Raw genomic sequence first — 23,442 nt, 5'->3', positions numbered from 1 at the left:
TGTCTGACGTCAAATATCACAAGAAGAGTTTACTTGCCTCACACATGCATGGACCAAAAATAATAAGGCTTTACGTTTTTGTGAGAAAAACGGACATGTCATCAACGGCAGCAAAGCAGATGAAAATGGAGGCAGAGGGAAAAGAACAATGGCGGCAGCGGCGTGATTGTTGTCGCCACATCTTTGGGAACAACAGGAAGCACTGATGGCTGAGCAAGCACATGACCACGGTCCCGTATAGACAACTTCAGCTGTTTGATGCTTGGGCGATTCTTGTTCTGATAGTCGACCAGCCATCACTGCAAGTTCACGTCATGTGCTACAGTATATATACTGTGCAAGTTGGGTCAAGCTAACTAAATACAGGATTAAGGGAGGTTTGCTGCTTTTTGAGTGCCTTTACGTCTTAGATATTCATATCATAGCAAATGAAGGGGGTCCTTGAACACCCAAAATTGGTGGATTGTCTATTTCATGACAAGACCGTTAAATAGCCTCAGGCAACCAAGCCCAACACTGAACAGCACTTTGGCAAAGTCCAACAAGAGGAAAAAAAGCCGAAATGAGCCCCAATCGGAAGCTGACAAGGCAAAATTAGAAAGCCCTTTAGGATCGAATGATAATGATCTATCAAATGTTATCATTTCAAAGTTTCATCATACAAACTACCCTGTGAACCCTGTAAATAGCAGGAAATATACAAACACTCATTTTTCAAGGGTTCATAAAATGTCAAATCCAGAGACCCTGGAAAAATCAGCACCCAACCATCTGTTTTTGTAATTGTGTTTCAGGTCGCAAAAAAAAAAAAAAGCTCCATTGATTCATCATTGAAAAATTTGGGAGTCCATATGTGCAAACAATCCTCCTATGAGTTTAGGATTTGTCCGTGGGAGGTGTGTGTGTGTGTGTGTGTAGGCGGGGGTGGCTGTACTCAACACCACAGAACAAGGAGAAGACAGGGAAAGGAAGGTGGAAGGAGGTTAGTGGCGGTGGACTGGGCCACTTATTTACCTTTTTGCTCCACTTCTATTTCAGGCGGTGTAAAAGAAAGGGAAAAAAAGGAGTAAAATAGGGAGAGAAAGGTTATCATGAGTCATCTGGCAGGTACAAGGAGAGAATTAGCTATGAGAGAGGCGACCGTGACATGAACCGCACACTGGCTGCTTTTTAGGGGTGGAGGAGCTAAGGAAAAGAAAACCAAGATGTTAGTTAATGAACAGACATGCACATATTATTTCTCAAACTGGCGACAAAAAAGGATTCGAATAGATGCGTGTCTAAAAGCACGGTGCTAATGATACAAGCTTTAAAAAAAAATAATAAATGGGACCATGGCGCAGAACGTTACGGCAAGACAGAGCTGCTGGGCGGTGGAACGGCTGCGTGAAAAATTGCAGGTTAGACAGCAGAGGAGGTTAGTGGCAGGAGGTGAAAGGGAGGTCTGTTTGAAAGAAAAGGGAAACTGCACACGAAAAATGAGTATTTCTCGCATGTGTTTACAATTCATCAACGCAAAGCACTTTCACAGGGACGCACGTGAACCTGGGCTACGCTCTAATAAACTTGTCTCAAACAAGCTTTTAAGGCGGATTTACGCTCTTCATAAACGCAGACGCCGTTTAGAACTCAAACAGCTACTAAAGTGAATTGAACGGTTACATTTGAAATGGAAATCCGGCAAAATAAAAGTGACATCCCAAATATAGCATGTCGTTTTATTCACCAAGGTATGGAATTATCTCTTACTTCTATCCTTAGACAACACAGTAGAAGTTAGCGCGGTAGCTTTCTCTTCTTACAGTAATGGCAACAATTAAAAGATTTAAGCTGTGCAAATCCCACAAGGCAGAATGAATGTGTTGTCTTTTTCAAATGTAGCATTAAATGCTAAGAAATTCTTATTCACATACGAATAAATTTTTTTTAATGAAACAATTTACTATTTAAAAAGGTGCATATAATTGTTTGTATATGCAAATATCGTGATAAATTAAAACAGTCAACTGCAGTAAGTAGTAAGTTTACACAATATACATCATATTTAAAAAATACGATTACATAACTAAAATATATAATTTTTTATGTCAAAAATATATAATTCATTAAATTTAAATCTAGATTTGCATCTGGTTATGCCAACACTATGGGAGGGGGGGAGGTGGGGGGCACAATTAAAATATAATACAATATTACATAATTTTTTTTATAATTATTTAAAAAATATTTTAAATGAATTAAAAATATATATATTTACAGTTAGCTGTACTGACACAACAGAACAAATACACAATTACAATGCAAAACAAACACTAGAAATAAATGTAAAAACGACTTATTGCTTAGAACATTAAAATATTTTAAGTGAATTAAATTAATTAAACAAATACATGCATAATTATAAAGTCACTGATAAAAATGAAATAAAACAATTAAAAAAAAGAATCATTTGTAAATAATGATCTTGATTACCACAAAAATACCTAAATTCCATATCATGACAGTAAACCTTTTATTGAAAATACATTAAGAATTATTAAGTATTTTTCATATAAAAAAGTTGACTTCATTAAAACTAACAAATATATTTACGTTTACATTTAATACACCCTGGAGAAACTAGCAGTTTCAAGCTGAAATGAAGCTATAATATATTTAGCACCACCTAAACAATCTGCGACTTGAGTGGATTACCCCCCCCCCCCCCCCCCCCCGTTACATATTGGCGCAGTCATCCCTGGCGAGCCATTGCCAATAATTGCCATAAAATTACATCAGCTTGACACGTTGGCGCCCTAACACATAAATTGTTACGGTGTACTCTACGACAGCCGTGTGATACAAAATAGCACACAACAAAAACAACAGCAACAGTAACAACGTCATTTATCATGGTGGTGATACTTACTATAGGGAACACACTCATACTGGACCTCTAAGTACTTGTAGGTGCCGGGGCATGGATCAGGAAAGACATCGGAGCCAGTGACAACCACACACTGCGTACGGTTGTTGCACCTAGAGGGAATAAAACAAGATTGACCACAGATGTCATCACCCGCAGAGAGATCAGTAGGCACAGGCGGCGGTCGTGGGTGGCGTTCGCTCGTCATTAGGACGACATACGGTGCTACCTTCAAGTTTCTGCGCCCTAAAATTTGACATGGACCCGACAGAACTCTCAGCCGGTAGGAGATTTTTGTAAACAAAGGATGTGACTTGATTAAGATCTTGTGTGGCTGGTGCCGAGCATTTGCGTGTTTGCCGATGTTTGATGAGAAGGAAATGCAGACTGCTCTCGCACTAACTAGCGAGGTAGCTTTCTGCAAAACTTTCTTTCCCAAAAGCTTTGTTCCTTGTGCGGAGTAGTTTTGTGGAAACAAAATAATTCTGTGAGTGGATATTCTGTGACTGGTGTGTTATATTTGTTTCAGTCGGTTTGTTGATGTTCAACAAGAAGGAACAGAGTGAAGATTGCCGTGTTACGCTTCTCAATACCCACTAGCTAGCTAAGCTGTACAAAACTTTATTTTTTGCAGAAGGTTTTGTTCTTTTGCATGGAGCTGCTTTTCATTAACAAATAACACTTTGGTTGGATATTCTGTGACTGCTGCTGTACATTTAAGTGAGTCTGTTTGTTGGTGTTCAACAAGGAGACTCCTGTGTTAGCTTCTCACAATAGCTGCTAGCTAGGCTAATAGCTAACGCTTTCTGATAAACCTTTTATCCCAAAGTGTTGCTCTCTTGTTTTATTGTGAACAAAGGACTGATTCAGATTTTATGTGACTGATTTCGTACATTTGAGTCCATCTGTTTTGTGAGGATTTACAGGAATGACCATTAGCGACGATTAGCTTGTCATGGGAAGGCAGTTAGCGTTCTGTCAAACTTTTTCTGAAGGGATGACAGTGGCATAGAAGAAGACGTGATAGTGACAGATGATCATTAATCCTAAATGCTATCTTGGTTGACAGTTCAACAGTGCAACAAGGCAATGCACTCACCATTATATAAAATGTTATGCTCTGTCCTCACAGCTATTGGAAGCTGGCTATGCCATTTAACTTGCGCCAGTCACACATTGTATATTTGGAAATATACCGCTAGAAAGGGCAGCTTGCGTTGTCTGACTGATGAATAGCGACCGCAGTGGATAGTAGGACTACATTTCCTATGATTCTTAGATGCGAAGGCAGGAAGTAGTTCCAGTTCTGGTCAACGCCTGCTACCGATTAGAGGCGGATACGAATGAAAATTTAAATGTGAAGTTGGAAGTAAATAATAAGAAATATAACAGTTAAATTAGCTTTTAATGGGGTTATCGTATAAATCACTATGACAACTGTGTGATTGACTTACACATGGCAAAAAAAAAAACGGGATGGCGGGACGGGACCTGAATAATTTCAGGACAAAACAATGAGTTTGGCGAAATCCGCCGTGATACGGGACGCAAGGCTTAAAAACGAGACTGGTCACCCTAGTTTAATGTGTGCGTGTTTTAACATTTTACATCACATTAATTGTTGAATTCATTCTTGTATTGGACTTTTGGTTAGCACATCTGCCCATGTGTTCTGAACTTTGGGGTTCTGCCCTTAGAATCTGCCCTTGACTTGTCTAATGAAGTAGTATAGAAAATGTATGCTTACGCAAATATAGTAATTAACTCATTCACGCCCAGCCATTTTCACTGAAGCAATCCCCGTTGCTCCCGGCTGTTTTATTGGAGTTTGACTGATTTTGCAAGGGCCACAGAATATTGTGTTCTATTGCTATAAAAACATGGAAGCTATCAAAAGAAAGATTAGAGTCTCTTCTTTCATCAGGAAAAAAGTATATTTGTATGTGTTTCCGTTTTGCAGTAATTAGCATTAGAATATCGCTAAGTTTTATCATTATTTATAAACTTGTTCAAAACACTGGGGAAAAGAGCTTGTTGCAACATTGTCCGGGTTGATCTCTTATACTCTGCTGTCTCCTGCTGGCCATTTTGTAATAACTACCATTGCTTTAAGCGACCTCTTCAGGTCAGAGGCTGCATCAAAGCTCTAGCATAAACATATATATTTTTTTTTTTACGTTTTTGGGAGCAAATGAGTTAAACAAAATAAAAGGGTATTTGCATCACTGTAAACAATGACTGATGTCACTGGGAAACTTAGAGGCAGCACTGCAGAAGGGCTGTCGTGTGCATAAGTGCGTAGATAGCAAGGTGAGCGCTCATGAAAAACAGCAGCTAAAGGCATGTCAGGTATTAGCGGTGGCATTTCCGCTAACATCTGCGTCTATGGAGAGGGAAGACATTCGTTAAAGCATCACAAGGCAGGTGGCTGTGACATGTAACAGACGAGCGGAGACGCTCCCCCTGCTCGTGTGCAGAAAACACATCAATGGGAGAAGAGCTCGGCAATACCGTGCTGGGCCAATTGTAAAAGTTTGCCTGTTTTTGCAAATGTTTCTGGGTGCAAGTAAAGTTCAAGTTAGGAGGCAGAGGGAGTTGGAAAAAGAGGAATGGTGGGCATGGGGGGGGGGGGGGGTCGATGTTTGCACTTCAAACGAGTTCATTTGAGGCAGAGGGATGGTGGGGGGATAATGCGGGCAAGTGAGGCGCACACACTTGGGAAAAAAAATTGTGAGGTCGAGATGAATATTTCACAAGGTCAGCAGCCGCCAAGTAAGCCGGACATTTAAACATTGGAGGGAATGTTTAAAAGAGTCGTTAGTCATTCAACAGGCATCATAATGGGACCGTTTTGTACAACATGTAACACAAAGGGCAAATGGTTGCTTTTATATGCTGGATGTACTGTATGTATGGATGTACAGGATATAAAAGCCAAGACAAATTTTCCAAACATGCTACTTTTGCGTTAAAGAGACTTATGTTGCTCAGAAAACGATGGGATAGTCATTCGGCTTTCCTTACCTAAAATGCGCTAGAGGTGAACTTAATTTGACCGTCTCTAAACTGCTCAGTACTTTTTGCACTTTTTAATCATAATTTTCATTTACTTATATGTCTTTCTGTGACTCCTCCAGTCTTTTTGTTGCAATAAGCTTCCCTCTGAGAACATCTTGATTGACGCGCTGGAATGGCAATGTATTGTTGATCAACTTTAAGGTGTTTTTTTTAAAAGACTTTTGTAGAATTGTGCAATTTGGAATAGAATTTAAGAAATGCTGTCAATGATCTGTACTGACTTTACCAGACATTATCATTCACGTTGACAACAATTTGGGAAAAATATAAAAAAAATGCCAAATAACTTTATACTATACTTGATATTTTCGGCCTCTTACAACATGTTAACACTTTTACCGCCAAAAACGTCAATTTACGTTAAGGACACGCCCACTGTAAACCGCCAATAACGTCAATTGACGTCAACTATGTTGTTGTTTTTCCCCTCAATGGGCAGCGCTGCTTTGTTAATGGGGTTGTGAAATCCCAAAACACCTACTAACTATGACAAGCAGGTGGCAGCATTGTATCTCTTTTCAATGGGGTCCCGGGAGAATCAAATTACATGAAAACATGGTGGATCTTAGGGAAATAGAACGTTTTCAAGGATGACGTGAATGAGCAAAGCATTTGTCACATTAAATCAAATTAGTGTCCAAGTCACTGTTGTGCAGAAAAATTTTCTTTTCACAAAAAGCTTGTTTTCTCATTTTCGCACAATGTCACTCAAATGACCTATTTTCAAATGGTGATTACTAAAGAACGGAATAAGGTAGAAACATACTTTTTTCTCTAATGAAATAATGGAATCCAATCTTTTGTTTATGTAGTCATAGAACACAATATTCTGTTTGCCTTGAAAGATGAGTGAATTGTTGGAAATCGGCTGGCACTTTAGAGGTTGTCTTTTTGGATAATGTTTGGCAAGAAAAGAGTTAAAAGTCCAACACAAATTCAAGCCGGTCACGTTCTTGACCTCATTATCTTTCAAGATGTTGACATTTCCTATGTTGACGTAAAGGATTTGGCCGTCTCGCATCATTTCTGTGTGTAATCGTTCAACTTGAGAGACTCCTCTATAGTGTACTGGAAGGTTCACAATCCATTCATACTGGTTTAAGCTCGTTGAATAGAACATTTGGGAGGTTATTTGATGCACTGGGACAAGTTATAGGTGGACAAAACATCTGATGTAGAGCTATACAAATAAAATACCCCGCCATGATCAAGCTGCTTGAATGCCTACTTCCTATAAGTACAGCTCGTCACTTTATTACTTGTAATATCTGCTGCTGTGTTACACGGCTTGCCTGGTGAAATATTATTAATTGCTAATTTCAAGGCATAAAAAATGTTCACTTTTGAACTAAGGGTTCTTCCTACTTGGCTGCTGTTGCATGTGATTGCAGCTCCATTTCATTGAGCTCATTCTCGTGGTGGGAGAAAGAAAAATAAAAAAAACACCTTTTCAATCTCCTGTCTTTTTGCACCTCTGACCAGGCAGAGAAGGATTTATTCAGCTACTTTATGAGTGGGTCAGAGAAGACGTGGCAAATACCTGACGGCATTAGAAAATGCTCACACACACTATTTGGTTTTGCGGATCATTTTATTGCTGGGCCACAGCTGAGAAAATGTGGATAAAAGTAATGGAATGCTCTTCATTGATGAATTATTTAAAATGTTGAACAATTGAATGCTTTTCTGTTCACACTGCACAAAAAACAAGGTCCATAAAGACAGGCTTGGGTGAGTTTGTTGTGAAAGAATTGCTCAAAACCTGACTATGACTTGCCTGGATGGTTTTGATTGTCTACTGCATTTGGACCAACCACTTGACTTTTGTGGAAAATGGGCTCTTAGGAATACTTTTAAGCAGGGCACACACATACCAACAATCAGGAGGAATGTTAGCATGTGCCCCCACTTTCTGATCCAAGTCAGCAAAGGCCGGATGTGTCTAAAAGGTTATCCTGAGCGATTAGCTTGTGGCTTGGGATGTGCCAAGAGTGATTTTATCTCTCTTATCTGCTCGAAAATAGTCAGGCCTGACAATCGTAAATGTTGAACCTATTCAATTTTCAGTTCCAAATCCAAATCCTTTGTGCGGTGAACCGTGTGGTCAGTCTAATCCACGGACTCTGACTGTTAACAGTTAGTCTAGCTTCTTCTATTACTATTGTTTGGTCTTCTTTTGTAAATTCCAGAGTCCCTGTGGCATTGTGTAATTTCTCTCTTTCATTTTTACTAGTTAGTCCCAAGGACAATAGGAGTAGCCCACAGGTCTGTACTAAAAATAGCTCACCAGTGATGGAACACTGTGACTTACTAAGAAGAATCTTTATTGAAACTTAACATGGTACACATTTCTTCTGTCTCAAGTGTTCTATATGTTCAATGGGGGAAATGTTTATATTCACCCAAAGATTTTTTATTTTTTTTAAAGATCATTTTAGAGCTGTCATTTTAATACCATGATGCTGAGAGCCAACCAAAATAAACGATTCACACTACAACACCAGGGCTGGGAAAAAAGTCGACCAAGTCGGTTGGGTCGACCACAAAAATTGGTCGACGCAAAAATGCATGCATCGAAGCTATTTTTAATTTTTCATATTTGCGGCACCTAGAAGTTGCCTGAACCAATATTTCGTGTTTCCGCACGGACACATATTGTTGACGGACTCCAACGGCATTCACCACTACTAAGATGCTTCTTAGGGTTTGTTTGTGGTCTCTTTAGACTGAAAAGGGAGAAAATTAGCATCGCTACATGTCTTATGTTTGAAGCAAAACAATCCACGTTAAAATCGCTAAACAAATAAAAGAGTTCTAATTAAATTATTGGAGCCAAATACACGGAAGATGGCGGCCCTACGAGCGACAGCAACAGGAAGGCCCTATCTAATAAAACATAGAGCAAGACTCACTCCTCCCGATACGGTAATTCCCTTTTAATTTTATTTTTTAAGTAGCGTGCAAGCTAAGCTATCCAGTATTTTTTTTTTTTAAGACGCCACCAAATGTGCAATAACAGAGTCAAATTGACCCAGTTATCAGAATGCACTTAACAATAGACGCAAGGGAGTTTGCAAAGGCGGATGCTGGCAGACCTTAGAAACAAACTCACTTCGCAATACCATTGGCTAGGTTAGCATTCGCTAGTAGCACTATCAAATACAAAGCTATAATAGCGAGTCCTCATGATGTTCATGAATTTAAAATGGGATGGAACCAAAGAAAAACACAAGGGTGACGGCGCGGGATCCTGGAGCATTAAGTAAGTTATTTGAAAAACCTTTCTGTGCGGTTAGTATGCTGCATCAACGGCCATTGTAGGCTTAGACAATCGAATATGTTTGAACGAGACAAACGAATACGCTTAGTAAACATATGATGATGATAAGGCGCTATTTAAGTGCACTTCATTTACCATTTAATATTTTTGATCAAATAAAATGTTTCAGATTTTCAGGAAAAGTACAATAAGTAAGTGATTCGAGTTTATTCAGGGCTAATCATAAGCTAATTTAGTTTTGTATTTATATCCACTAAATTCAACTCACGTTCAAACTGAATAAAAATAATAAAAATCATTGCAGCACTATTGAACACATTTATTATTTACAATTGATGACCCTGGATGTATTGAGATCAGATCGTAGAAGGGGGAAAAAAACTATCTAAACACACCCCACACAACAGGATAATCGCTCGGGTTAATCATTCAGCGACGTGTCATTATCAGGCTTTTGCTGACTTTGAAAGCAAGGAATGGAAAATGCTCAAATTTGACTTAAATTTTGGTATGTGTGTCCCTCTCAACATTTCTTTGTTTTAGTTCGTATTCTTTGTTCTGCAAAGCTCCAAGGAAGCTCAAATAAAGTGGAGCGAAGCTTTTTGGGCTGTTGTCATCGCATCAGCCGTAATTACGGTCACTCCCTCTGATCCTGACGATCTCAATCGTCGCAATAAATCCGGATAGTTGCTTCTTGCCGTCGCTCACGAGCTCCCGAGGGAGATTTCGTCAGCGATATCGTTTTGAAGCGGAGCGGGGAGTTTAACCCGTCGACAGATGAGGTGTGTGCCGTGGCGGGCAGCGGCCGACCCGTGGTGGGGTGTGTGCAGATGCCGTCAGTAGCAGGGACTCGTGATGTAAATTGAGAAGGATAGGATGAGACGGCGGGTCCCGGATCTATTTCCGAGCGATGGTTCGCTGTCATGACGAAAGGTGGTAGATAGCGAGAATTGAGCTGAAGAGGACGGCGCTCGGTGCGTACAAGCTGAACTTTGCTGGTTACTATTTATGAATAGTTCATCCGCTGGCCTTTAAAAATCCACACACCTCTGGGGGTGGCGAGCGCAGTGAAGTGTTGCCGCTGCTGCCGCTTGACAGAGAGACAACATCCTGTGAGAGGGTAAGCGGGATGAAAGGCGGCGTGATGAGCATTGCCTGCTACCTGAGGCACAGCCACTTCAATGCCGTACAAGTGTTTGAACAAAGCAAGCCGGGCGCCCCAGATGGAGAATTAGGAGGCTTTTGGGTGACTCACACACAGTCTGTGGGAGTTGCACTAATTTTAATAACTCAAACGGCGGTGGCAGCATGCTGCAAAGGGATGTCAATTCCTGCCTGTCTAGAATTAATCCCCATCAGTTTTGGTGGGGAAAGAATTTGAACGCAATCGTCAGACACCACAAATGAACGGTTGTAGATAACCGCAATGTGTAGCAGTGGATATCGAAGGTCTATTTCCATGTACATTTCAAGTGACGCACAACTGATACGGCCGTGTTTAAATTGACGGAACACATGAATCATCAACAACTTCAAATTAAACAATATAAGCATATTTTTTAAGAGATAATTTTTCAGGATTTTTAAAGTTTACAGGCAAGTCTGAATTTAGAGTTACTATAGAAATGCAGCGTGCTGAACAACAAAAACTAGATGAAACCTCTTCATTGTTTGAGAATATATTTACGAATTGTTGTATGCTCTGTTTGTGTTGATGCTCTGTGTGGTTTTTTAAGGTTTAGAATTACGTACACCTATGCTAATTTGTTATGCTGTCAATGGCATTTCACATTATATGTTAGCAGTGCTACATTAGCATTAAGCTAGCAGAATTTAGATGAAACTATACTGTTTGGTTGAACATGTTATGATTAACTCTCTTTTTTTTTGTGCTGGTTTTACAGTAAACTTAACCGGGCGTGATAAACAAAAAGTGAGAAAAAAAAAAGTATGTTCTGCCTCTTTGGAGAACTCTGTTAGCAAGAGAGTGCGAACAGACGCTAAGGAATATTCACAAGTGTGTTTTAATGAGTATAAAGGTGTTGAAAGAGTGTGGGATGGGTAAAGCTAAGAAAAAATAATGGGGTTTCCATCCAAATGGTTTGAATTTTTAAGCTAATTTAATGAAAATATGCTAAGCGAGTATGTGACTTATGCCAGTTTCCATTCAGTTTTTATTGTTCGGATATAAGAGAGGAGACTGCGCCATGAGATGACATCATATGATAATGTCTATCTGCCAGAAGACACTTGGCTGACTGTTAACAAAACATTAATGGTCGCTTCTTTTATTAATTCCAGAAATATTTATATTTCTTCGTCCCCCCGCCATCCATATCTGACTTTATTTATACGCAAAACTTTTTCCATAGCCAAAATTTACATTCTTCCTTTTTATTGATACACTGAAAAATCCACCTCCTCCAAGCGTTAAATTTTTTTTTGTAAATTTTAAGCCTTTTTTAAATTCTGCACTTAATTTGCATATTTATTGATGAGCACATTTATGGTGTCGCAAATTTACAACAAATTTAGGTCAGACGTCGATGTGTATTTTGATGACAACAAGCCCGCCTTGATGGAGCACATCCAATGGAATGGAACTGGAAGAGGCCTGATTCCAATTTCAAGGTATGAAATTCCTCAACTTTAAACTTTTTACGCTACCATGACATCTCAATTGGCACGTAGAAGGAATTTTCTCATATCCTATCAATCTTTTCATCCAGATGAACATTTATGGCACTCACAATCTCTGTTCTCGTACATCCCAGAGATGGGATTTTCGCCACACCAAACTCACCCAAGTGTGCCTTTACAAGACCTGCTTGCTTTCTGCACTGCAAATAGGAAATGACTTTGGTTTTGCGTTAAAGATTAAAACACTGGATCTTCTATTATGGCTCGGATTTGGCTTTTTGCAAGATCTCTGTGTGAAAGAGTTTCAGTGTCAAGTATTGTTAAAAACAAGACAGGACAAGACAGACACCTTAAAAATACGTTTCCTGTAGCGATCCAACTAGATGATGGAAGAAAGAAATGTGTTGTGTTATGTGGATAAAATATCCGCTATATTGAGGGGCAAAACATTTTTCAATGTCAAACTCCACCCGTCTCCTCTCACGCACCTTTGTGATATAATCTTGTAAGCGTCAGGGAGGTAGCAGTTGACGTTCTCCATCTGGAACGGATCAGCATCGCAGATCTTGTCGTCAGTCCGACCGTAGTTAGCCGTCTCGATCATGATGACATCACTGCCGGGGCAGCGTAGGTCGATGGCGTAGCCCTCGCACGAGAGCTCCCGCCGGACCAGGCCGAAGGGCAGGGCGGCTCGGCTGAACCCTGACAGGAAACAGAAAGAAAAAAATATTTACAACCTCGGCTACTGCGTCAACCTCAAACCATGTGGTGAAAAATAAATGCATAAAAATAAATAGGCGACAGCAGTCCAGTGCTTACCGCGACATTTCGGTCACTGAAAGCAATGCAGGCATAAGGGAAGAACAAATTATTTATTGGCTAAAAGATCAAAATCAAAGTCCCTGGAGGCTAAGGGTAACCTCATAAAATGTTGAGTAAATAGAAGCGCAGTAAGACGGCATCCCTTAAGAGAGCATCGATTGCTAACCTTGGACTTCAAGAGTGAGGGTTTGTTTGTTTTTGTTTGCTCTGCAAAGCAAAATGACGAGAAAAGACCAAAAATACATGAAGAACAGAGTCTAAAAACATATATTTTTTAATTGGGTAGTCAGTTGAAAGTGGAGTCCACACACGACAAAAAATCCATACATGAAAAAACGCGAGGATGTCAGTGTGGCCAAATAAGTGCACTAAGCGGGGGAGAAAATGAGCTTTTTCATTGCAAAAATGACCCTCCTTCCAGGACATTAGAGTGAAATTGGCTATTACGGAGTATTCTCTTTTCTGAATAATAAAACGCCATTTCACAAAGAGAGAGTGGGCTATAGAGAGAGAGAAGAAAAGATGTGAGAAAAAAAAGGGAATAGCAAATCTATTATCTGGGGTTGAAATGATCCAAAGTTTTTAAAAAATGCAGCTGTCTGCAACTCTGAGAAGAAGAAAAAAAACAATTAGGTAGCGTCTAAGTAGAACATGTAAATGAGTTCCATTTACGGAGTGCAAGCAGAGAGCTGCGCGAACTGTCAATAATCGCCGCTGTTTGCTGCAATTGTGGGCCCCCCGAGGGGGCAGCCGGCGTCGGTATTTTCTCTCGCTCCTAATTAGCCCTTCCTTCACTCTGCTACCTTTCGTGCAGCCCCATTGGCTAACCCGAGCTTTGTCACGTAGGAGCACTTACCACCCCGGGTTCCTTTTGCCCCCTCACTCTAATTACCCTCACGCTTTTGACAGCCGCAGCCCGACGCAATTAGCGTAGCTTGAAACGCTCAAAGTTTCCAAGTGACTCCGACTTGAAATTCCTCTCCAAAAGGCTAGACACTATTCTGCCTGTCACCGTGACAAAACCATACGCCTGCAAAACTTACATGTTGGAAAATATAACGTTAAAGCTGCAGCGGCGACAGACAACACGCTTGTCGTGGAAGGAGGCCAATGTTTCTAAAAAAACAAACAAAAAAAAACCCATAAAGGCGAGTAGATTCACTTCACTTCGATTTTTATCACCTCATTAGGAAATGTCTCACTTAATAGAGTTAGCTTCTGAGCCCATTTGCTGACTGTCGCTAACCAAAACAGCAGCACGGAAACTGTGTCCTCGTAAATAAATAATACAACAGCTTTCATACCAATTAGATGAAATTTGATAATTTCTTGTGGCACACCTGATCTCTCACAGCACACTCATTTGCCAGAGCACAGCGTATGGGAGTTTTTTAATACTTTGTCCTTCACTCCCAAAAATGTATTTATACATGTTTTTTTTATGCAAGAGCATACAGAAGGCTTTGATGCAGCTTCTGACATGAAGAGGTGGCTTAAAGCGATGGTAGTTACTACAAAAACCGGCCAGCAGGTGGCAGCAGAGTATAAGAGATCAGCCAGGGACTTGTTGCAACAAGCTCTTTCTCCCAGTGTTTTAATCAGGAATGTGAATATTTATGAAACTTAGCTTATTCTAATGTTAATTGCTGCAAAACGGAAACTGATACAAATATACTTTAGACCAATCTTTATTTTGGTAGATTCCATGCATTTATAGCAATAGAACACAATACTCTGTGGGCAAAATCTAGTAAAGCAGCCGGGAGCAAAGGGAATTGCTTCAGTGAAAATGGCTGGGAGTGAAATAGTTAAGAGTGCGGTACACTATTTGAAGAAATATGGTCAAAAAGAGCTTTTTAGGATATAAGATCAGTGTATGTCCAAAGAAATATTTTTACTGTTTTTGGCTCATAATTGCACCTTGAAATTAACAACAAGATTGTTAAAAAAAAAGAAGCATGATTATACATGCATTACATTCTGATGCCAAATCTGTCAGTACTTGTTCAAGTACAGGTCAACAAGAACGTCGTTAATGAAACCAAGATGAGGGAGAATCAATTTGTCCTTCAGATGGCGAGAAACCTCCCCCTAATTGATGCACCGATAGCCTCTGACCAGAATGATCCACGTGGGTGAGGCATGAGCTAATCAATAGCCGGGCCCCCGTTTACGACAGCGTTGCCGTCTTGCCTTCGAGCGCTGATGGATGTGTCACATGGCGAGTGGACAGCTCGGTGAAAAGAGGTCACAAAGGCAGATGACGTACGTTCCCCCGTGCGACGGATCCCCTTTCGAATTTTAATACCCTGTGAAATGCATTCCTTCCTTGGCTGCTGTGATAAACCCGTCAGTCCCTCCGTGAGGAATGGCAGGCGTGGTGATCATTAGTCTTGGCGGTTAAGCCGCTGACTCCACTTGAGTTTTATCAGCCGCCATCCCGCCCGGGTTCTGCGGACGCTGCGGGTAATTGTGGTTGTTATTGGGATAGATGGACTGACCCCGCAGCTCCCCACGTACTGTTCGGCTCTGCCAACGTCTCCTAATGAGGTGATAAACAGCGGAGCTAAGCAGAATCCACTCGCATTGACATGCATGTTATTTTAAAGAAGGAGCCATTGGCCAAATGCAAAGGATTGATGATTTGTGGCACGCCTTTGGTTGGCGGTATATTAAGAGTTTCACGTGAAATGGGAATTTAAAGCAAAATAAAATGACAATGGCAAATAGCAAAGTCGTTATTGACACTGTCTCCATGTAACGCGAGAAAAGTCATCATCTTCACTGCTGCCTAAGGAACTCGTTTGCAACATTGTAAGATGAGCTAAAAAGTGGTGGGTAGGTGCTTCTGATTTTGTTAGCAGCAGAGTTCAAATAAGTTTGGAGAACTACTTTACTAAGTAAATGTGTAACTAAAGTGAGACAAGACAATCATTATTTCAGTGTGTATATTTTTGGGTGATATTTTTGCTTGGTCATGTGCAGTGAGCTTTTTCTAAAATAAGTTACAGTATGTGCATTGGCTCAGTTAAGGTTGGACAACAATGTCCTAATTAGTCGCCTGGGTGCATCCATTTGAACAAATAAACGCGCTCCATTTCCTAACTGTAATTATTGCACGCTATTGTTCACCCATATACATTCAATAGTTAACTGCTGGGACTGCTTACTACCCAAAACAGCAGCACAGGAAAACAGTCTGTCAAGTTTATTAAGTGGTGCGGAACTTGTTGTACATGACTTCTCTATGCAGTAAAATAGATGATCCTACATGAAGTAGAGACTGTGGCTTAAACCAGCAGAACTTGACCGGTGATTGCTCCTTTATGTTGGGTTATGTCCATGTTTATGTTCCAGGGGAGTTGCACGATGTTCTGCTCAGTCTGCCTGGCTTCTTGCCATATTTCGATAACAGTTTTTTTATTGGTGACTATTTGCAGAAATGTGGAAATAAGTGTGAAAAGGTGAGAGTTGTTCCTTTCACCTCACTTGTTTGGTTGGTTGGGTATTAAGATTTGTGAAAATATGACTTTGGTAGAGGTTTTCCACATTTCCAGCCATTCCTTTTGTGGAAGTAATGTTTAACTCGAGTTCTCACAGCTTTCCGGTTGTCTGCGTTCCAGTTCACTGACACTTCATAAAAGGTGGGCAAGATGATGCGCGCAAAATTCCGGCATCCCAGTGACGAATGAACATCTTTTCATCTGGCGTTTTGTTTGACTACTCAATTTTGGATGACGACAGGTGACAAAAGCTATGAGGGGAAATGCTATCAAGATGACTGCAAAGGGAAAACGTCCATATCCATAATCCCTATGTGTAGGCGGAAGAATGAAAATAAAGTGGTTGGACGATCTTTATCTGTAGCCCAGATTAACATGAATTTATACAATCAGTGATGGAATTGAATACTGCTTCAGAGAACGTTTTGTCTAATCGCCATGGCAACCACTTTTGCCTTGGCTATAATTGGCTGTGATCCCTATTTGTGGCCCTGTTGACATGAAGCCTTATCAGGCATTCTGGTCAGCGAGTGGCTGTGGGCAAAGTAGCTTTTCAGATTCCTCCCTCTGACCTGCCTGCTAAGCCTTCTATTGAGCTCGACAGAGCCAAGCCAGGCCCGGGAACGCTCCTCACTACGTTTCATTCAGGGATTTCTTTTTCCCCCCCCTAACGTCTTCAGTTGACAGACTATAATTCACTACTGAAAATCCTCCCACCTAATACATATTTTGTTTTCTATCAACACCCTTGAAATTGGAAGTGGCTCAGCAGCTCAGATGGGCGCATCTCAAATATCCCGTGGCACCGTGGGTCGTTTAAAACACCCGTAGGTGAAATGAAAGGATAATGAATGTCGAAATATTGCCATTTGGCCAGTGCGGCCACCGGACCGTACTGCGTATTTCTATCTCGAAGTTCATCCTGGGCGGAGTCATGGCGGACCTTTTAAGCCTAATCGCCTAAGGATATACAAGAAAGAGCGGAATGTTAAAAAAAGAAAGAAAGTGGGACAGTTTTTAGAAGTTAGACAGAGTGGCGAGGACTGACACAGACGGAGCGTAGAGGCATTGCTTGATGCTTGTCATCCCCCATTAAGCTTCCTTTTTGATTGGCCTTTGTGGTCTTGGAAACGGCAAACAGCTGCATGCAAATGTTCCCCGTTTTTCCCCGCGTCTGGCCCCCATTGTTCCTTTGACGGAGACACTCTCTTTTGCGGGCATAAAGGAGGGTGTAGCCTTTAGTCAAATAAGAGCGCCCCCGCCGCGGCCGCAGCGGGGGCACTTGAAGATTGTTTGTCTTTTTATGTTGTTTGCTTCAAAATAATACTGGGAGCCCAAGAGGAGATCTGAGAGTCAAGCTTGGCCTCCAACGGCCCGGGAATGCCTCTATAATCCTATATCCGGAGCGGTCAGGGAGTACATATTTTTTTTCTTTTGGAATGGAGATTTCCGACGGGAATGAAAAAAGTAGGACGAATATGAATAAATTCTTGATAGTAGGGGAACAAAGTAGCAGCAACTCAAATATGTGGCGGTACTTCGACGCACAAACATAATCCATTTCTGTGACATCTGTCAATATTTCAAGACACAAGTTCAATGTCAAACCAAGGAAGAAAAAAAAAAAAGCAATAATGTAATATAAGCCATAAGAGTATAACGGTAACACCAAAAACATGATTTGGTACATACCTTGATTTTAAATTCAGGTTTGGTTCACATTGGGTGCAATGGGGGAACAAACCGCAAAACTGATTACTTTATTTGAACACCAACATACCCATGAAACATCAACAGCTTGAATCTTCTTTCCATCAATATTTTTATTCTTTTTTATTTTATTCCGCACTAGTTTTGTTTTTAATATTGCTAGCTAGTTTTTAATGCTGCTAGCCATGACAACCATGACACATATTTAACACTGTAGTTTGCTTACTGTCTTTCACATATGGCAGCTAATTGTTGAGCTAATGTAAATGTAAAGCAATGTAAAGTCAATCAAAGTCCTCGTTTAGAAAAAAGTTGCTCGAAACCCTATCAAAGCACCAAAAGCAGGTAGAAGAAAACCTGTGAGAGTGCTAACCACTTAGCAGAAGCAACAAAGTATCCAAAACACAACCACGCACATCACATTCAGAGAGCTCATGGCTTGGCGCATATCTGTGTTGACCATACACATTTGCCATTGTTAAATACAGAGCAAGTTCGAGCATACTGGAGTGAAAAAAAGTCTTCCTTACACAAAGGATAATCACTCAGGATAATAATTTAAACTAACAGATATCTTTTGCTGATATGCTCAAATTTGGCCCGATTGTAGTGGAAGTCTTACACCTCACAATCCACACACCATGCAATAGCCAAACAACCCATATTTGCGAGAAGTCTACAGGCAGTGCCATGCACGAACGCTTGCCACATGTGAATGACGCCCAGTGGCAGGGTGTGAGATGAGCGAGGAGATTTGGGACAAAAACAACACCTGCTTTTCAAATACCAACAACACAATATCTCCCATTTCATTTCAAGCGTGTCGACATGCGGCCAAACACTCACAGAGTAGTGGTAGAGCTTTTGCTAGCATTTCTCGTGACACTTAAATCCGTCCGCTTCGGGCCTGTCTTGTTGGGAATTGTATCTAAAGGCAGTGTCAGACAAGACCACAATAGCCTCAGCCGCACCCTCCCTTTCCCAGACGACTGCTATCAGACACTCTAGATTGCGATAGGAGGATTCCAAAATAGAAACCTGCTATTTACAAATCCATCCGGTCCATTTGGGGTTCGATGCGGCGCTGTCTTCTGTGATGTTTACATCGTGACGTTACCGAATTCAAATGCTGTTGAGAAAACAGCCTATTGTTGAAAGGGAACAAATTTGTCAATTTCAGACCGAGCTCAACTCAAGATTCCATGTACAGTATTATTCATTCTTTCCATTATCAATTGACAATTCAAAATCATAAAACTGAACAGTGACTGATTATTTCATTAACTCATTCACTCCCAGCCCTTCACACTGAAGCAACCCCCTTCACTCCTGGCTGTTTTACTGGATTTTGACTGATTTTGCAAGGCCCACAGAATATTGTGTTCTATTGCTATAAAAACATGGAGCCTACCAAACGAAAGATTAGAGTCTCTTCTTTCATCAGGAAAACTAAAATATATTTGTATCCGTTTCTGTTTTGCGGCAATTAGCATTAGAATATAGCAAAGTTTCATCATTATTCACAAACCTGTTCAAAACACTGGGGAAAAGAGCTTGTTGCAACATGGCCATGGTTGATCTCTTATACTCTGCTGGCCGTGTTTTGTAATAACTACCGTTGCTTTAAGCGACCTCTTCGGGTCAGAAGCTGCATCAAAGCCTTCTTTCTGTATGCTCTCGTGTAAACAACATGGGACCATGGCAATATTTAAAATAGAACATTTTCATACGTTTTTAGGAGAAAATTAGTTCAAATGGAGGGGTGTGGGTAGTTCTATTTTAGGCTGAGGTCAAAATGTCATAACGGCGCAAATCGCTTCATTACTGTGCAATAATATGTGATGAACCGTGTCTATATGTGTCGGTTGGTGGACGTGGCCCCGGAAAGTTAGGAGAGTATGGTGCAAACAAGTCAAGCAGTAGGAAAACGTATACAAACTGGTTGTGACAGCAGCAAAGCATATCTTCCGTGTCAGAAGCCGATTACAATAACGCTTCAAATGCATTTGGTCTTGACATAATATAGCCAATGCATCATTTGATGGATTGTGGTCATGGTCTGGACTGACTGTGGCCGCTAACAAGCTAACATAGCCATACACATGCTCATTACCAAGTTCCAGGGCATGTAAACACGACCAATTAGATATTCAAATTTCAGTCAATCCTATAGCCGTTTTTCAATGTCATACTTTTGATCTGAGCCTAAAATTAAAATTTAAAAACACTGTCATTTATATCAAGAATCTGCCAACTGAAAATGGAAAGACCGAATGATACACAGATTCCTCAGGTGGGCCAATTTGGAGGATGTACACGTGCAGGTGATAGACTTTTCACATCAACTCTTCACTTGATGATGGCTCATGAGATGTAAGACTTTTTTTTTGACATGATAGCAGCAACTTCAGTCATGATAAGCCGTCTGCTTAGCTGCAGTAGGATTTCAAGGAGGGCGGCATATTTTGTGTTTGGAAGCAATCGTGGTTGTTGAGGCAGAAAATAAGCGTTAAAGTGGCCGACGCAGCTGCATGATTTGAGCCTCGTTGCTTCTGTTACCAGTGAGTAATTTAAACTGAAAGTCCGGTTTGACAATGACTCAGGCAAAATAAATAAATAAATAAATAAATAAATAAATAAAACTTGCCAAAATGTGTTTTTAATACCATGAGATGGGATAGTACAACACAACTTTACAATGACACCCATTTTATGGTTTTGAGCATGAACTTAGGCCAAGCAATGACACTATGAATCATGATCATAAAAGATTTGATTCAGGGTCAGGAAAACACGCCTGGTGAAGTAAGAAGTTTATGATTATTTATACGAGTGATGCTGTTTTTTCAGCCACTTCCAAACTGCCGCAAGGACAGTACGCACTGCACATTTTCCATAATATAATCGTTGCTCAAAACATGCTCAGATATTGTGATGTATGGCGTATATAAAACACACTATCAACACCAACAAGTCATGGCTAATCAAAAAAGTCAACCCAAACATTTTCTTTCCGATGATATGTTCTATGCAGCCCCACTAGTCTAAGCACGGTGTTCTGATTAATATTGAGTTGGAGGAATATGAGTAAAACGGCAAAATCCACCTGTTTTTATGCATCTCGGGGGCAGCCATTTTGCCACTTGCTGTCGACTGAAAATGACATCATAGTTGATCATGTGCTCATGACAAATGATCCATCTACCCAACCATTTTCCAAAACACATATCCTGATAATTGTCTCTGCCAGAGAATTCTGGGTATTATCTCTAATATAAATCAATAGTCAACAACAAAATAGACTCAATGCCCGTTTTCAATCTGGTCTATGCTGCTGTTACACCTGAATTTCCCTCTCTAGAGGTTGTTAAAGATCCTGTAAAGTGAAAATAAAGATGTATTTTAAATTAGTGACATTAGTGAGAAGTGTGTTAACAACAAATCTTTCCAGGTACATATAAAATGAAACTTCAAAATAATGGAAAATTACAACATTGTCTCCGTTGGCAAATGCTGTGTGTGTGCCGGCTGATTGAGTGAAACCACGCACTGCTGCGAAAAGGATGATACTTCACCAGAAACTTGATAATATTTCACTGGGCATTACTGTCAGGTTTAGTCAACCTACAACATTTAATAAACAACAGACAAGGAAAAAAGACATGAGACTTTGATTATTTTTGCTCGTGAGGAGAACGGACAAAGATGTGCACAGATTTCCTATCAACTCTTCAGTTGGCCTGTCAATTAAAGGCTAAAAAGACCCCCAAAATATATATATATATATATAAATATAAGTATATACATAAATATAAGTATATATATATATATATATATATAAATATATAAATATATATATATATATATATACATAAATATAAGTATATATATAAATATATATATATATATATAAGTATATATATAAGTATATATATATATATATATATATATATAAGTATATATATAAATATATATATAAATATATATATATATATATATAAATATATATATAAATATATATATATATATATAAGTATATATATAAATATATATATATATATATATATATAAGTATATATATATATATATATATAAGTATATATATATATATATATATATATATATATATATATATATATATATATATATATATATATAAGTATATATATAAATATATATATAAATATATACAATTAAAAAAAGCTATCTCCAACCTGCTTTTGAAGTACATTCTGCCCAGCCCTCTCTTTTAATTTCTTTTAGGGCGGGGGAACACACAGCAGCAACCATCGCGGATATGAGTCAATGTCAGATAATAATACAGATGTGTCTTTCTTCGGTGCTGAAGGTTTCAACAGTCAAAGTTCAACAGTTCATCCGCAAAGTGTTTCAGTTGCTATCTTGTGATAAGGGCATAGTTCTTGTTTTTTAAGCTGCAAGAGCATGAGTCATGCTTTGCAATACTATAAAAGTAAATATGGGATAACTTATGTACATTTATTCTAACAATTGCACGCCGACACTAGAGGCATTAGAAGACTTTTTGTGTTAGACTTGGTTGCTCTGAGTGCCACTCTGCCCCACTGTCATATGGTGCTCCACAGGGTTCAATTTTGGGGCCCTTGTTGTCAGTATGAGACACGGCATTGTTTTAGTCTTTTATTGTATTTACTGTCTTTATCTTATAATTTATTGATGCAACTGCCTTTGTTTTTATGTCTGATGTTTACTTAAGCGGTTAAGAAATGTTATTGACTTTATGCACATAACTTGTTCTGCAGCTATGGTTGTTTTTAAAGTGCTGAGTTGAGTTGAGGTGAGCTAGCTACCAGCTAGCTTGCGAGTCAACAGGCTTCAAAATTCCTCCCAGTCGACGAAAGGGCGGCGGTCTCGTCCGCGGCGTTACCACCTTGCTTGGGAATTTAAACAATGACACTGAGCTACTATGTAAATTGTGGCATTCAGGGAAAATATGTATTTATTTATTTTATTTTCACGCTGCAGACATTGCTAGCTAGATTACTGTGTGCCGTAGAGGAAGAGATGAGTGGCCTGCTTTATCTACCAAAAATGTAGGGAAACTGAAATGGTGGAAAACAGTTTAATGCTGTACTCCACAAATGAGTACGACATACTCGTCTTTGCACAAACTTTCAGCAATTATCCCCGAATGTGTATAATGTATTTTTAGAAGCAAATCTATGATTTCACTTCACAGGGTCTTCTTGTCATCTTCTCTTAATTAAACGCAGTTGAACCTCTTGTGGTTGTGCAATACAGTATCTTTCCCAGAAAAATACATCTCTAGAGTCGCAAACAATGTCAGAGTTTAATCGCTTCCATTGGCAAGATGGTTTCAAAATCCCCTCAAACAGCTTTTCTTGTTCATTATTAATTTGGTTAAGGAAGTATTTGTACTTTTGGCAGTAAAAATAGCAGAATAGCAGCCAAAACACAAACAATACCAGAATGTTAAAAAATAATAATAATAAAATTAAAAATTA

General features: G+C 39.6%; 1 protein-coding gene across 7 annotated transcripts in view; it reads right to left on the bottom strand.

The window, feature by feature from the left end:
• The window catches only part of adgrl2b.1 (adhesion G protein-coupled receptor L2b, tandem duplicate 1), a 157,526-nt gene that overhangs the window by 79,257 nt on the left and 54,827 nt on the right, over positions 1 to 23,442 (bottom strand). For all 7 annotated transcript variants that reach the window (XM_086084063.1, XM_086084080.1, XM_086084070.1 and 4 more), the window contains exons 3-4: positions 12,392 to 12,605; positions 2,909 to 3,018 (exon numbers count right to left, since the gene is read on the bottom strand). In XM_086084063.1, coding sequence (XP_085940189.1) covers positions 2,909 to 3,018; positions 12,392 to 12,605 — 324 coding nt within the window. The remainder of the gene's footprint in view (positions 1 to 2,908; positions 3,019 to 12,391; positions 12,606 to 23,442) is intronic.

This window comes from Leptonotus elevatus, chromosome 1 (genome assembly GCF_054856555.1).
Source record: "Leptonotus elevatus isolate MCC_2025b chromosome 1, RoL_Lele_1.0, whole genome shotgun sequence".
NCBI classification, from domain to species: domain Eukaryota; kingdom Metazoa; phylum Chordata; class Actinopteri; order Syngnathiformes; family Syngnathidae; genus Leptonotus; species Leptonotus elevatus.
Note: the sequence above shows the minus strand (reverse complement) of the source record. Positions and strands in the feature narration are given on the sequence as shown.